The 15,372-nt window shown below is 47.6% G+C and overlaps 1 protein-coding gene across 1 annotated transcript in view; it reads right to left on the reverse strand.

The window, feature by feature from the left end:
• The window catches only part of TRIP4 (thyroid hormone receptor interactor 4), a 35,988-nt gene that overhangs the window by 18,906 nt on the left and 1,710 nt on the right, over nucleotides 1–15,372 (reverse strand). Inside the window, exons 2-11 of the mRNA XM_009276338.1 lie at nucleotides 14,656–14,822; nucleotides 14,301–14,437; nucleotides 10,625–10,858; nucleotides 9,598–9,676; nucleotides 7,643–7,772; nucleotides 7,112–7,327; nucleotides 6,439–6,565; nucleotides 5,503–5,690; nucleotides 4,268–4,392; nucleotides 3,355–3,446 (exon numbers count right to left, since the gene is read on the reverse strand). Of these exons, the coding sequence (XP_009274613.1) occupies nucleotides 3,355–3,446; nucleotides 4,268–4,392; nucleotides 5,503–5,690; nucleotides 6,439–6,565; nucleotides 7,112–7,327; nucleotides 7,643–7,772; nucleotides 9,598–9,676; nucleotides 10,625–10,858; nucleotides 14,301–14,437; nucleotides 14,656–14,822 (1,495 nt within the window). The remainder of the gene's footprint in view (nucleotides 1–3,354; nucleotides 3,447–4,267; nucleotides 4,393–5,502; nucleotides 5,691–6,438; nucleotides 6,566–7,111; nucleotides 7,328–7,642; nucleotides 7,773–9,597; nucleotides 9,677–10,624; nucleotides 10,859–14,300; nucleotides 14,438–14,655; nucleotides 14,823–15,372) is intronic.

The raw sequence follows: 15,372 nt of genomic DNA on the forward strand, positions 1-15,372 counted from the left end.
ACTACACTGGCCCCAGTGTCCTTTCCTCTTCTCTCTCCCAAGGCTTGCTCCCATACAAGACCAAACACTCCTGCAGATTTCGTCATATTCCAGTCCCGAAGCTCCCTCTGCTGCTCGTATTCCAACCTCTCCCCATTCCACCCGCGACTAAGAGGAGACACAACCTCATCAGAAATACTCACTTCATCTCTAGTTTCCAAGCATCTCTCTGCTAAAAAAACCTCACAGGGTTTGGGAAAGCCAGAAGAGCACTTCATGAGAAACAGCCCCCAGCTGCTGATGCCTCTCCAATTCTTCATGGCAAGAAGGTGCTCATCAGCCTGGTGTGTCCTCCTCCTCCGTCCCAAGGAATCCATGTATTCCGTCTCACAAGACGGTCTTGGTTCACTATCAAGCCCTACATGGTCTGGTGATTCCCATCAGACCAAACCTGACTTCTACAAGGGCCAGTGGAGTGACTAGACATGAAACGGTATCGAGAACAGCCGTGCTTTGCTTGGTACTAAGCGCAGGCTTTGTAAGTTAATAAAACACACCCCGAGGAGAGCCGCTGCTCCAGATTTTGGGCATGAAGTCAGTCACAGCATCACAGAGTCAGACCTCAGGAGGTCTCTAGTCCAACTTCCCAATCAAAGCAAGGTTGACACCAAATTCAGGCGAGGTTGCTCACAGCTTTGTCCTGTCAGGTCCTGAAAATCTTCGCGGGTGGTGACTGCACAACCCCTCTGGGCAACGCCTGCTCCAGTGCTTGGCTGTCCTCATGGGGATTTTTTTTTTCTTAAGTCACATTGAACCCTCCCCTTTCAATTTATGACCCTTGTCTCTCATCCTCCTGCCGTGTACATCAGCAAAGAGCCTGGCTCTGTCGCTCTATAATCTCCTTGCAGGAAGTGGAAGGTCTCTCTTCTTCCCCTGCCTCTCTTCACAGGGCACGTGCTCCAGCCCCCAACCATCTTGGTGGCCTCCACTGGACTCACTCCAGTTCATCAATATCTTTTTTGTGACCACAGTATTCCAGATGTGGTTTAACCAATGCTGAGCAAAGAGGAATAATCACTTCTACTGGCCACACTGGGCCATCATGCTGCCAGGGCTCCTGTTCAGCTCGCTGGCTGCCAAAATCCCCAGTGCCTCTTCAGCAGAGCCGCTCCCCAGCACCGATGCAGGGGGTTAGTCCACTCCAGGTGCAGGGTTTGGCACTGGGCCTTCAGGAATACTGTGCCAGCACCTTCCTCCAGCCTGTCGAGGTTCCTCTGAATGGCAGCCCTGCTGCTGAGCATGCCTACTGCTCTCCCCAAGAGCAGCATTCAAACACTCATTATGGGGCACTCCATCTCCCCCTCCAGGTCACTGCTAAATGTATTAAACAGGAGAAGTTTGAGGAAAAAGCCCTGAGGAGCACCACCTGTGACCAGCCTCCAAAGAGATTACGAGGCAACCACCACTGCGCTTTGAAGGCCGATGACCCAGCCAGTTGTCAGCCCTAGAAGTCCACCCACCCACACTATAATGATGCATCTTGGATATGTGCATGCTGTAGGAGACCAGGCTAAAAGCCTTGCTAAATACAAAGTAAAAGATATTCACCACTCTAACTATTGGATCATAGAAGGCAATCAGGTTAAGCAAGCATGATTTTACCCCTAGGTAAACCCACATGGGCTATTCCCAATGTACTTCTCCTCCATGTGCCCAAAACTGGCTTCCAAAAGGAATTGCTCTATGGATTTCCCAGAGACCAAAGGGAAGCTGACTGGCCTGAAGTGTCCAGGATCATCCTTCCTTCCCTTTTTAAAGATGGATGTAGTAGTCATCTTTCTACAGTTATCAGGGTCCTCTCCTGATCTCCATAACTGTTCCAAGGTAAGAGTGGCCTCACAAAGACACCTGCCAACACTCTCAGCACATTTGGATGCACACCATCAGCACCCATGGACTTGTATGGGTTGAGATTTCTCAAAAGACTCCTGATTCAATCTCCCTTCGCTACAGGTAGTCCCTCTCCTCCTTGAACCCTGCCTCTAGGCACGAGATCTCTGGGAGATCTTGTTGGGGAAGCCTGAGGTGAAGGCGGCCTCCGTACCTCAACCTTATCTGCATCCCTGGTCACCAAATGACCTGCCTCATTCAGCAAAAGGCCACTCAAACCTCTCTTGGGAGTCTTAATCCACTGTAATCTCCAGCTGTCCCTTCTTCCCTGTATCTAGGGGCTCTGGATGTCCTCCCTGCACGGTCGCCATGAAGACCCTGCAGCTCTCCTGTCCACCCTCCCTGGTGGGAGGGCGCTCACCTCCTCCCACAGCTCCTTCTCCTGGTGACTCGGTGCCCCAACCAGAGCACAACTCTCACCAGTGAGGCCACGGTGACCTCCAGCTCCAGGAATAAGCACCAGGCAGTTCCAGCAGCTACAGACCTAGATGCCTCTGCTTGGGTCAAGCTACCCTTTCTTATACCAGAGTAGTTGATCGCGCTGGTACCACAGGGCCAGGGACAAGGTCCCATGGCACATCACCACCATTGCTGCAGAGTTTTCCACGCTTCCAGGCTGTCTTGAGTTTCCAGGCCCTTCACATCCTCTGCCACACAAATCACTCCAATAACTGCAAAGTCTCCGCCGGCTGTGCTCACGGAGTTGTTTGCTGCACTCCAAAAGCAGCCAAATAGGTAATTGACCCCTCCTAATCCAGAGTCCTCCCTGAGATGGGAAGATCAGCGTAGTTATACCCAGAGGTAGCAAAAAATTGCTGCCTGGCTGGGCAAAACTTGGAGCAATTCTTCCTATTAGGACACCATGAAGATTCAAGAGAAATAATCAGCGCTTTAGAAGTCACATCGAGGTAAGATGTAAGCTCCCAAGTTTGCCAAACGAGGATGAAAACCAGAAATACAACATTAATGCATTGCAGATTCCAGTCTTCCACAGTCCAGCACAGCCACAGCATCCTGGTGCACATCTGTCCATTGCAGCAAGGGAAGCAACAGCTCTCACGAGCCCATGCAGTATGGTCTCTCAAGCTAGTGTTGGTTTAATTAAACAGGCGTGAGTCCTTATCGAAAAGGAGTTTCAGAGTATGTGAGAAACTAGTTTCAACCAAACTACCTCACTGCCAGAGAGGCTGACGATGGATTTAGTCTGTATTAGTCCACCGCTCCCTTCCACCATTGCTGAAATGCATTTTCTCAGTACATTCTCTTTCTAGCCAAACAAGACTGCGTGGCAGTCATGTCTTCGCCCATCGCAGTCTAAAATCTCCATTCAACGTCTTCACTAGAGCACGTCATGGAGGTGAGTTACACTACTTTAAAAGTTTGCTGGCTATCACAAGCTCGTAAATGTTTATTTGCTGTACTCACCTGCTCATTAAATTGCTCTTGCGATAAACAGTCAGTCATGTCCACACAGCCTAGGAGGCACCCTGAGGGATAATCGCTTGGAAATTCCACATCTGCATCAAAAGAAATATCTCTTAAAGGGGCCCACATCCCCACACACATAGCTGGGGTCTCCTAACCCCCAGGTGCCCTTCCCTCTCCTCCGTGCACTTCTACTTTTTGAGGAACAAGAAAACATACAGCGATTTTAACACCCCGTCGTTCTTTTTCCAGCTCAGGATCTTCACCATGACAGGACTAAGGCTGGGAGATTTAATTATATATACACCTTTCCCTGCTTAGCTTCAGACAGAGGAACATACAGTGCAGGAAGAGCTCCTGGCTCTGATGAGGGAGCAGGCAATCCTGCTGTGTGACATTTAAGCTGGATGACGTGCAGAAACACCGCACAAAGAGGCGTGCAGCGCAGCCACCAGCATCCTCCTACCCACGTGAGAGAATAACATCTTCCTGAGAACCTGCAGCTTTTCAATCCTGATTTCTGCAAGGTCACAATACATGAAAAGCCTTTAACATCACTGTAAACTGACTGAAGCACAAGCCACTTCACGCATGCGAGCACACACTCAATAGCTTGTTGCTTGAGCCAAGAATAAAATGAAGCCCTTTGCTATCAAAAGCTATCACAGAAGTCAGGTGCAATTCGCCGGTGTTTGTGCTTGGAGTACTTGACCAGCTCCTTTAAAGGATGGAGTTAAAGTCTGCCACCATACCCATTCGGCCGACGAAATGCAGAAAGGATGAAGAGAATTTCAAGAAGAGAAGGTTAAAAAGTGAAGCAGTAATAACTGCTCAGCAGAGAGGGCTTTCTGACACTGCTCATTACGTGGCTCAATGTACCAAATAATACAAAGATCCAAGGAGAGAAGTTCACCTTTCCGGAGCAGCATTCTGTAGGTGGTCTCCAGTTCAGAGATTTCCTGAGGGGAAGGTCTTTTAGCAGTAGCTGCAATCCATAACCGCCCTCTATGAGATGTGTACCAGGTCCTGCCCTCCACCCTAGAGAACAAAGGAGAATTTAGGACTTAAATTTCAGCAGAAATCACCCACACGGACAGATTTTTCAGTTGAATGTTTCGCTACACAATTCCTGCTGTTAAGCTTTGCCCTGACTATTTAAACTCAAACAACATGTCAGCACTACAGAGAAAAGCTGAGATGGGCAAGAAATTATGCCACAAGCAGAGCACGTCCTCACTGCTTTAGAGCAACAGCAAAAAAGGACATCAATCCCCTGCAAGTACAGCAGTATGTCGGACGTGCGTAGGACGATCTGCTCATACCATTCCCTTACAAGCTCAAGAAGTTACACACAGTAAGCATGCAATCTAGGGAGTAATAACAGACCATGCATCTGTATGAAGTTGTTAGCTGCAGCTCTCGGGGATCCCAGCATAGGCACTAGGCATCAATGCTGCAGCTGTATCGGAGCGGCTGACAGCATCCCCAGATCACCTGGATGCAGAAGCCGGGCACATTAAGATTTACAGCATCTTTACCTTGGGAAGTGAAAAAGCTTTGCTCTCTAAAATGAAAAATTCTGTGAAGGAAAAAGAAGGCTAAGGAAGATTCTTTGTTCTGTATTAGTGGTAGGAAAGGTGAATTAACAAGTCAGGGATGCTGTGCTGAAGGTGCTTCTCTTTGTAAACTGATTCCTAGCCCAGAGGGAGAAGGTGGTGGCAAGGGGTGTGTGCGTGTGGTTTTTTTTTTTCTCAAACAAAGCCTTGTGCCCCTTTTGGCTTCTCTATGATGGACAAAAAGACCAGAAGAACATATTTCATATTTTCAGCTTATTTACCTTCCAAATTCCAGAAAGGTACGCCCCAACTATAGTGCAGAAATCTCAGCCTCTCTCTAAACTTACACACTGTGAAGAAACTTGTACCTTCCAGGTTAGCTACTCCCATGAGAAACCAATTCATCAGGCTTCTCAAACCATCAGTACAGCGGACGAGGAAGCATGGCTTCCAAACCTGGAGCTGTCGGTAGGTATCAGGCACTGTACAAAGCAAGCAAGTCCACAGAGGTCCTCTGAGGAACACAACTTCCCAGCTCACCTACGAAGGAAGAGCTGGTCAGGATACAACACAGTTCAGGCCACCCCTTTACCTTTTGATTCCTCTTATGAGCAAGGAAGCCCAAGGCTGGTGCATGCTGAGGCACCAACCATCATCCGAGATCTCCTGCAACTCTCGATCCTGAATCCGCAACCTGTTCCGCTCCGAGCCAGACTCATTTCCAGCATCCATGGAATGGATGGCTTTCCGGTGTGGGAGCAAACCAGTTTGGTCCACCCACTTCAGTGTGTTCAAAAGAAACAAGAAAAAGGTTAGCACCTCTCTAGGAAAAACGTACATCAAGTGCAAATCCTATCTGAGTTTTCCTTCATTTAAGGACAAAGGTATTACTTTTATAGGGATCACTCCTCCTTCCTTGCAAGCTCGCTGCGCTTCCATGCGATAGTTTGGCAGGAGGAAAAGCAAGGTCATGCTCCGCTCTGTGTGGCTTTTCCTTTCTAAGCATCACAGCTAAACTATGGATTTAAAGAATAAATCTACCTGCTGGTGTTTCAAAGCATTCACAGGAAGATACAATTTTCAAAGCATATTCACAGCCATCAACACTCAAAACTGGGAATCGTTGAACCTCCAAATGCTTAGCATACACCAGGAACACCCCAATTAAAGTGGAATTAGGGTAGAGATCATGCCCTTTGGAAACCGGAAATCTGGCAGAAAAGGCTTCATAAACGGAGCTGAAAAAGGACACAACCTTAGGCTGACTCTCAGAAATTCTTTCAAGTTCCTGAAGAGGAGGTAGGAAACTAAAACTCAGAAAACTCAGATAAACCAAACCTCCCAAGAGCAGGGAACAGAGCAGGGCATTAGTAAACCTTTTCTGTCCCCAACTCAGATGGCTAATGAGGATCTCCCAGACACAGGGGAGGAAAGAGGTACCACAAACATGCTAGAATTCACAATTCTTAAGCTCAGCTCTCCCAAAGTTAGTTATTACTCTGGTATAAGTCATTCAACCCGTGCTGACCAAAGGAGCAGGCTGAAGAAGACGAGGATTCACTAAAACACCAGAACTCAGAGTCGTCTTTGCTTCTGGGCTCCCAGCTGGCTTGCTCAGCGTGCCACAATTAATGGCTTCGATGGTTTCATCCAGTCTGCAAGCACAAACAAGAGGCATGAAAATTCCCTGCTTCCCCCTGGCAACGTCTCCCTTCTCCCCACACAAACATTCCTGACCCAAAGCATTTTTTTACCACCTCCCCTAGCTAAACGATTTCCTTGCTAGGTCTGATTTCTAATTTGAACAGTCACTCCTATCTACCGCAGAAACTCAGCCTGGTTTGACTTTGAGATGAATTGGTTCTGTTGAGATAGGCCTTCTGCAACATCTCTTTCCAGGGCAGCTTTATCTTTAACAGATGTGCCAGCTACTGAAACCCCGTGTAAGCCTCGCACAGTTGGGCTTTGGAGGGGGGTCTCAGCAGAGCTGCGCTGAAAGAGATGATATGTTGCAAGCCAAAAAGACCCTCAAGGAAGAAAAGAACGCAAAACTGCATCCTAGTGTCGGAAGTGCCCTTCAAGGGAATGGCTTGCTCAGCCTTCCTCACACTCGCTCTTCTAGATTCAGCCAGACCACCATCCGTAACGATTTTCACCTCCCTGCTCTTGGGCATGCCTTCGCGCTGCCAGTTCTCACTCACTTGCTGTGGTATTCAGCCATGCTATTGTCTTCCTCCAGAATCTGCCTGCCAGCGAAGTCGATGGTGATTTTTTTGGCAAGCCGAGAGGCGTGACGCAGCTCCCGCAGTTCCTGCTCTCTCTTCTGGAGGGCCTCCCTTTCCTGCTTGGAAAGCCACTGGTTGGAGTCCGTGGCAAAGTAATCTGATTCATCATCGATGACCTGGGTTCGACGCACGCTGGTGAGAAACAACCGTAATGGTAGAAGATGAGGACAGCGGGACAGTGACACAGCACTGCCTGCCCCAAACCTGCCTTCCTACCGACTCCCTTCTGTCCTCTCCAGAGAGAGAGACTGTCAGGGACACAAAGCGAGGACATTCAAACAGGACCCATTCGAGGGGTTCACTCTTGTTCCACCAAACACCAACGTTAAGGTGTCTGTAGCTACAGCCCAGGTTTTAGAAGGAACTCGCTAACTTTTCTGTTAAAGGCAGCTCAGCCTGCCAGACAATTTATGTTATTTCACAATAGTCTCACAGCTAGTATCTTACCTCGTCCTGTCAAATTCCAACAACTTGTCTTTGTGTTTCACAGCCATCTCCAGGCCTGCTTTGAGTCTAGCTTCCTGTCGAGGCAGTAAGTCCTTGCTTATGGCATCCAAATTCCCTGAACTTTCAGCACCTGAGATAGAAAATAAAGCACAGCTCAGTAGTCAGGGACGGGCTGGTTGTCTAAAGCCCAGCCTTGGTGGGGCTGGCTGCAGAAATGCCCCCTACAACAAATGCCATTCAAGGATCTAAAAGAAGAACGTTGCACGAAGATCAGCACCTTTCCAAACCCGCTTCAAGGCCCGATTTTCCCCCTAACCCCTTTCACAGACTCCTTCCTCCAAATAGGAGGAAGCATTTAAATACCGCAGTGACAACATCTAGGTAGTGTTTAGAGACAAGGTCTTGGTCTTTGATTCTCCTTCACCCTCCCCTAACAATTTGGGCAGTCCAAATTCCGCCCATCACCAACAGCAGGCCTTGAGTCCCCTCCTAAAAGCCAAATTCTCTCCTAAGTGTTTTCACCTCCACAAAGAGACTCTCGGTCACAACAGATCACTGACAATTGCCAGTTACGCACAGAGCAAGCCTTCTGTCTGCTGCTGTATGAGCCTCTCGCAAATGAAATCCTCCCTCAACATACCTCAGCAGGTTTTTCAGACCAGCTATTGTTAGAGATGGAGAAATCTATTCCCAGCAACGATCTCTTCTTTCTTACCATTTCTGGCAAGGGCCCAAAACCCAAACAAACAAACAAAAGGTGGGGAAAAAAAAAGGTTTGCATCAAACCCACAATGGGCCAAACCAATGTATTTCACAGAAGACATCATGCAGGCTAACACCTTTATTTCAGGGAAACTAAAAAGCCTGTATTTCCCTGTCGTCACTGATCCACATTTTTTCACTCCCGAGACAAATAGCTATCCATGTTTCAGCTTTCACCTACACAGATAACGCACAAAGCAAGACCTGGCAGGGGCAGAAGGGAAAACCGATAAAATGGGTAAGAAAAGGGGATCCTGAAATACATCAGGATCTCTACGGGAAGATTATCAACAGACCAACTCTGTGATCAGGTGTTATTCTCAAGGACTTACAGAACCTCCTGCCATCTCAGCAGCTCTAAAGAGAAGTTGACACCGAGACCCAGAGTAAATATTTCCCCAGTTCCTCAGCAAAGTGTATTTTTCAACCAAGAACACTGTGACCTTGGCTATATTTCAGCTACACTCAAACATCCCCATAATGCACAGGTCTTCACTGGGAGACTGGGTATTATTTCCTCTTGCTTTCCTTGGCTCTGTTCCTATTTTTAGCTCCCAAGATAAGTGTTAGACAAGAAGACTCATTAGAAAATATTAACCACCACCTCTCCAGATCCAGCAAATCAGATAGCAGCACTTCATCTTCCACAGCACACATTCCACATGAGACTTATCCTAATTTTCAAGGACTGCTCCAACGATCCAGTTCATGTGATTGATTCAGGAATGCCTAACGAGCAGCCTTGGGGCTTCTGAGTAAGGACATTATACGCTGCCATTTGACACTCGCAGTTATCACCTCTGTTGAAGTCCACAAATGCTGCCGAGTACTTGCTGCGAGGATACAAGGAGCCGGCTTTCCAGCCATCTTTTAATGCCCACCACAAACACCGTGCAGCAACGGGGGCAAGTGGCTCAGTAAAGTCTGAAGCAAACAGAGTTCGCAAACTGTCCTGGCAATTTACATCCCAGAGAAAAATTCAAGTGCCAGCTCCCAAGAAAGAATTACCTTTAGACTGTGCCAACAATTCTTTATAATTCGGATGAATGGATCTAGACAATTTACACACCAGGACACACACACTCTCATTCCTACACATCAAGGCAACCGTAGCACAGTGAGGCAGAGGAGGGCTCCTGCTGTTGCATAACTGATAGGATTCATTATATTACAGGTATGTAATTGCTACTGACCTGCCATGAGCTTCTTCAGCAACTTCTGGCTCTTGTTTGAGTCCCGTTGAAGAATGTCCTGCTCTTCTTTAGTGCACACCTAAAGAAAAAAAAAAAGAAAATTAAGACTTAGGAAGGACATCACATGCCTCCAGCTTCAGAGCCATGGACAACAGCTCAGGGTAAGCTGTTTAAAATGGCCAAGATAGTCCACACCTCCTTCCCTTTGATGTTATTTACATGGGGAGAATCCTGAAAGTTCGTTCTTCACTAAAAGCAATCCATGAGAAATGTACAGCTTGGTCTTTCTCGGTTCTGTGGGTGGGCACACTGCTAGGTGATCTCAAAGGATGAGAAATGCACTCAGAACCTCCCCGAGCAGATGAACAATGCTTAACACAGAGGTCCTCTCTCCTGGTTGGCCACTTGGAGTTAAACAGGTCTTTAAAGATAGCAACCCATCTGATTTAAAACATTTTCTTCATCCAACCAATATTTTCCTCTCTCCTGAAGTTAACTTTACTTAATCTGCAGTCATTAACTCGCCCCCTTTCTCCAAAAGGTGCCCTTTCAACCAAACACAGGGTGTAACAGGTATCCCAAATGATGCACACTGCACAAGTGTTGAAGAAAAGTCAGCACACTGGCCCTGGCCATGTCTCCTGCCCCTTACAAGGCTACCAGGGCTGTGCCCAGGATGGGGCTGAAGCCTTGCACACATTTTGGACACTAGCGTGACGCACAGGACAGCCACAGGAGACTGTCATAAATCAGGCAAGCTCTAAAGTGATGTAAATTATGAGGGAAACCTCTCCACTCTCTGATGCGGCACATCATAAAAGAAACACGAAGTGACTTAAAGCCACAGCAGTTCTCCTTCCCCTAGAAGGAGATAGTACAGGTTCTTTCCTGCCCAGCTTTAGAGCTTGGAGAACTTTGCTAGGGGAACTTTGATCTGAGAGGCTAATTCAGCCCCAGGCCATTTCAAAGCCCTGAGAAAACTACACCACGTTCAAGCACAGCAAATAAAAACCACCCCGTTACTAACCAGAGCACCACAGAACAAGCAGGGTCCAGAGCCCTCCTGCTCGCAGACAATGCGCCCGCAAACCAAGCAGTTGTTGATGAGCTTGTGCTTCTGGCCCAGGCACTCGCAGGTGTGACGCCCAGGGATCAGGACGGCCAGCTTGTCTTGCCCCTCCTTGGTGTACAGGCTGACATATTTGGGCTTCTTCTTAGAGGAATTGCTACTGCTGCTGACTCCACTGCTGTTCTCTTGTGCCTGCGAAGCGAAAAAATAAACAAACTGTATTCACAGTGCAACACCAGCAGCAAAGAGAAAGCACTGACCCTTGAATAGGCTGGGGAGACTCAGACAAGTGTTATTCTGCCTAACCGGAATGAAACTTGGACCAGACCCCAGATTCAACAGAAAGACAAGCTTAGGCCTGCCAGAAAAGGACCAAGGAATCTAAACAAAGCAAAGACATAAGGATGTTGCTCATCCACTTGATGTTTGCTGCCTCTGAAAGCTAAAACTGCTTGGGTCGAGATGGCAGGCGTGCTGTCAGTCCTCCGGACCTGCAATATCAACTCACGGGCGTTTAACAGCTTCAAACAGCAGCTAAGCTACCCCAGATTTATTTTCAAGGGCTATTTAGATTATGGCAATGCCCTGTTTGTAACTAGGAAGTCCTGTGTGTGCCTATCCCCAGAAACAGAGCTGTTGGTGGCAGCAGGACCTCTTCATTCACAGCCAGTTCACCACCCAGCATTTTTTACGTTTTCCACCCGGCACAGCCACCTGAGCAGAGGTTTTCCATGCGCTGCATGTTCAAGTATTTAGCTGTAATGTAAATTCTTCCCCTCATTTCATGACTTGGCATCAGTGATTCTGTGATTCACCTCTCTGAGTTTCAATCAGGGACTGCATTGGGTCAGGCTTTGGGTCAGGGACTAAGCTTTGGGTCAGGCCGAAGTAGAGAAACCCTCATCAGAAACAAAGCAAGATATTTTAGATGATGGCTGGATTAATAACCTAATAGCGGAATTCTCTGCTTTCTCCCTCAGACCTTACACCTTGATCAAAGAAACAAAGGGTTCCTCCTCCCACCCGACACCTCCAGCAGGTACCGGCCGAGAAGTGAACTGTTGAGAAGTTAATTGCAGGAATTAATTACAAGCACAGAAATCATTCCAGGGGAACAGAACAAAGCCAATTGCTACCATTTCTCTGGCAATACTCAAAAACAGATGCTTTGAAAAGTAAGCACAACACACTCCAGGCACAAACCTATCTCATAACACTAGATGAGACTGGTTTCAAATGTGAATTGCATGCTAGCCGTGACTAAGAAAGACTAGGACTTATTACCCTTATCTAGTTCAGCAAGCAGCACTCCAAAATAAATGCACACTCTGGCCTTTAGTTGTCGTATCTGTGACACACTTGAAAATCGTCTTGCAGCTCAAGCGCAGCTTTTCTTTGCCTCTCCTCTCCGCAGTCTCTCTCAACAATAGAAAAGAGGATTTCTCGGAAACCCTTTCCCAGAAAGCCTGTTTTCCTTCACTACAGAATACAACTCGCTTTCTCTGCCTGCTGCATGCTAGAGGATCGCTCCTGCTCCCTGACCCACACCTCAGCTAGCGCCGCTTCTACGTCCTACATCCTCCCACGCTGCTTTTCTCAGTGACGGTGCCATGCTGTGGCATTAGGACACCTCTTCTCTTGACTCTTTTTACCACCTCTGCTCTCAATAGCAGCAGGCTACTGCTTTAGTGACAAGTGGGCGCAGCATTTCCAGTCCCCCCAGTTCCGCCCAACTGGCTTTACTGACACTGCCAGATCCAAACACTACTGTTAGGGAAAAAAAAAAAAACAACCAGATAAAGCAAACTTTGGCAGAGCTTTCTCAGTTTTCTTTTTAATTAGTTTAGAAGAGAACTACAAGGAAATGGAACACCACTGTCCATTTTTAACCCCCAGTTCAAAAAACATGGGTTTTTTATCTTTCAAACAAACACTTTTACAAATTTTTTAAGTATTTGCAGCTTCCCTGCTACAAAAACCTCAACTGAAAAACGTAACTTTAAGTTCCACCATTTATCCAGGTGCGACCCTGACTTTCAGGATTTCGGTGTTGCTTAGTCAGAGTCGCACCCGGATAAATCATGGAATTTAATTTTGAGAAGTGCAACGCGCTCGATTTATAGCATGAAGGACTCCACTGCAAGTCTAACGATGCAAGTCAAGTGCACTGCGCATCCACACGCTTATTGCTGCGGAGCACACTCACACTTCAGACAGCAACAGAGCATCTGCTGTATTTGATGCAACCTGGGACCGCAGCTGTACAGCTGGATCCGTACCTAAGGAAGGAGCTTGGGTTCCCAACAAGCAGCTCTGAGTCAAAACCCACTACACCAGAAATAAAATCCAGAAACTAAGCCTAGGCAATTACAATGACATTTAACAGCAAAGATCGCCATATTTGATGTGCTGACTGTGGGAAATGGTTCTGCTGAATGGAAAGCAAGTCTGCTGCAAAAAGTTAGTTAACTATCACAGAGAAAGGCAACTACTGCCTGCTGCGTGGCCTTGTGCTGCTTGAAAATAGCAGGATTTCCTGGTTTTTAGCGTTTCTATGCTCTTATTTTGCAGTTTCTTTCATTGCAGCTCAGACTGTTTATGAATACTGCAAAAAATATGTCTCCACAAAATTGAACATCTCAGTCTCAACACTAGAGGTGCAGGAGTGGAGCTGAACCCGAGAGGGAAAGGGCCAAACCAGAGCTGCTGCTCAGTGGAAAGGAACTAGCTACAGCTCTCGGATTCCTCTATCTAGCGCTCAAGGCTTCCTCTCTGAAGCAGCCTGAAATATTTCAGTTGCCAATTAAAGCTTTATTCAGCGTGACTGGGAAGTTTTAAATACAGCAAGAAGGAATGTTCTACCCACTTGGCGGCTTCCTTAATTTCTCAACCTTCACACCTCTGCTTTAATGAAATACCTTTCATTACTAATTACAGCACCTACTTCCACTGTCCACTCTCTCATGCAGGCTTCTTTGGGGGGAGTAAAATCCATTTTGACATAGTCGCTACCTGGTGATTATTTTACTCTCAGTTATAGACACAAACATACACAATTTTTCTCCCCATCCTCATATTATTTGCCCCACAGCAGTGAGACTCCTGGACACACACGCAGGGTACGAGCACCCCCTGTCCAAATCCGCAGTCAGCTTTGAACAGTCGATGCACGGGAACAGCCGCCCCTCTCATTGCAACTGGGCGACCGTACAACTCGCTGACAGTTGTAGCGAGTGGGACCCCTGCTTATCCCAACGGCTGCCAAAGCATTTGCCCAGGTTATAGCCTGCGGCTGCCACGCTGCATGCTGTCTGTGAGTGAACAAAGACACACAAACATATATCTCACAGAAGCTGTGCTGCGTGTAAGACAAGACAAGGTTTGCAGGGGGAGGCAAGCATTTATTAGACCCAGTGATGTAGCTGGGAAACACAAACACACTTAATCAGGTACCTAATCCCCTGCGTCATAACTTTGATAACGAAGGATTCGTATTTCTGAAAGCTTATTTCCATTTTCCAATCACATCTTTTGTTGGAGTGTTTGATATTACCTTTCCCCACGACCCAGGTTCAAAGTGTGTCCTCAGCACCCAGTGACACACAGCCTGTCCTCGCGTACCGGACACACTCACCTTGGCCAGGTCCAGGGGGGTTTTTACTTCCTCCACATGTGCACTTGGCTCAGCGTACAAAGGCGTCTCCTGCTTGTTCCTCCCTTTGCGTTTACCCTTTTTCGCTTGGTCTCCAGCCCGAGGCACTTCCGAAGTCTCTGGAAGCGTGCGTAAGCACAAAGAAAGGCTGGGTAACTACCAGCAAGAGAAAGATGTCCCTGAACTCTCACTTGGTGAATGAAAATGGGCTTTACACTGTCACGAAGAACAGAAATAGGACCAGTCACGTGCATTTGTGGCATGTAATTGTTTATAAACAGAATAACTGAGACAACCTTATTTGAGACTTCAGTTCCTTCCTCCTCGTACCACTCACCATCCTTTTTCCGATATGCTGGCAAAGGTTCGGACGGCAGCTGGGAGGATTTCCGCCACCTGGCCAGCAGTTCTTCTACAAACCAACTCTTCTTCCCGTCGGTCCCCTGAATGAGGTCAACGACGTACTCACGGATCTCGTCCTCGTTTGTTATTGACAAGATATACCTGCAAGAGGACGGGATGGAGAAAAATGGGTAAGGGGGCTTTTGTTCTGAGGAAACCAACGGTCTAATCGCACAGGTATGCAATTTATCTCTCCTCTTTAGATCAGGTTTCTGTAGAGACCATGGTAAGAAATGGGTTTATGAGTCAAACTTTGAGACAGGCCCTTTGGGAAAGCCTTGTGAAATTTTGAGACAGACACTTTGGGAAATCCCTTGTGGCTGTTCCACCGAAAAAAAAATGTAAGGTAAATTATCTTTCTCCCCCTCTTCCAGCACAGAGTGACATCCCCCCCGACCCTCCTGCCAAACACTAAAAAATTCACCCTGAGACTCCGGTTCCCACCGAGTCACGTAAAAAATCTAACCATAAACCAACAAGCTCCTGCTTAAACACAAGGAGACGGCAGCGTGCCCTCCCTCACCTACCCACAACGACCCCACACCCCTCCCCGCCACCTCCCACCCCCCGGTCCCCTCACGGGGCACCCACCCGAGGGACAACCCAGGACGCAGATCCCCGGGTCCCCCGACAGCGGCTCTCAAATAACCAT

Source organism: Aptenodytes forsteri, unplaced genomic scaffold (genome assembly GCF_000699145.1).
Source record: "Aptenodytes forsteri isolate BGI_AS27 unplaced genomic scaffold, ASM69914v1 Scaffold113, whole genome shotgun sequence".
NCBI lineage: Eukaryota > Metazoa > Chordata > Aves > Sphenisciformes > Spheniscidae > Aptenodytes > Aptenodytes forsteri.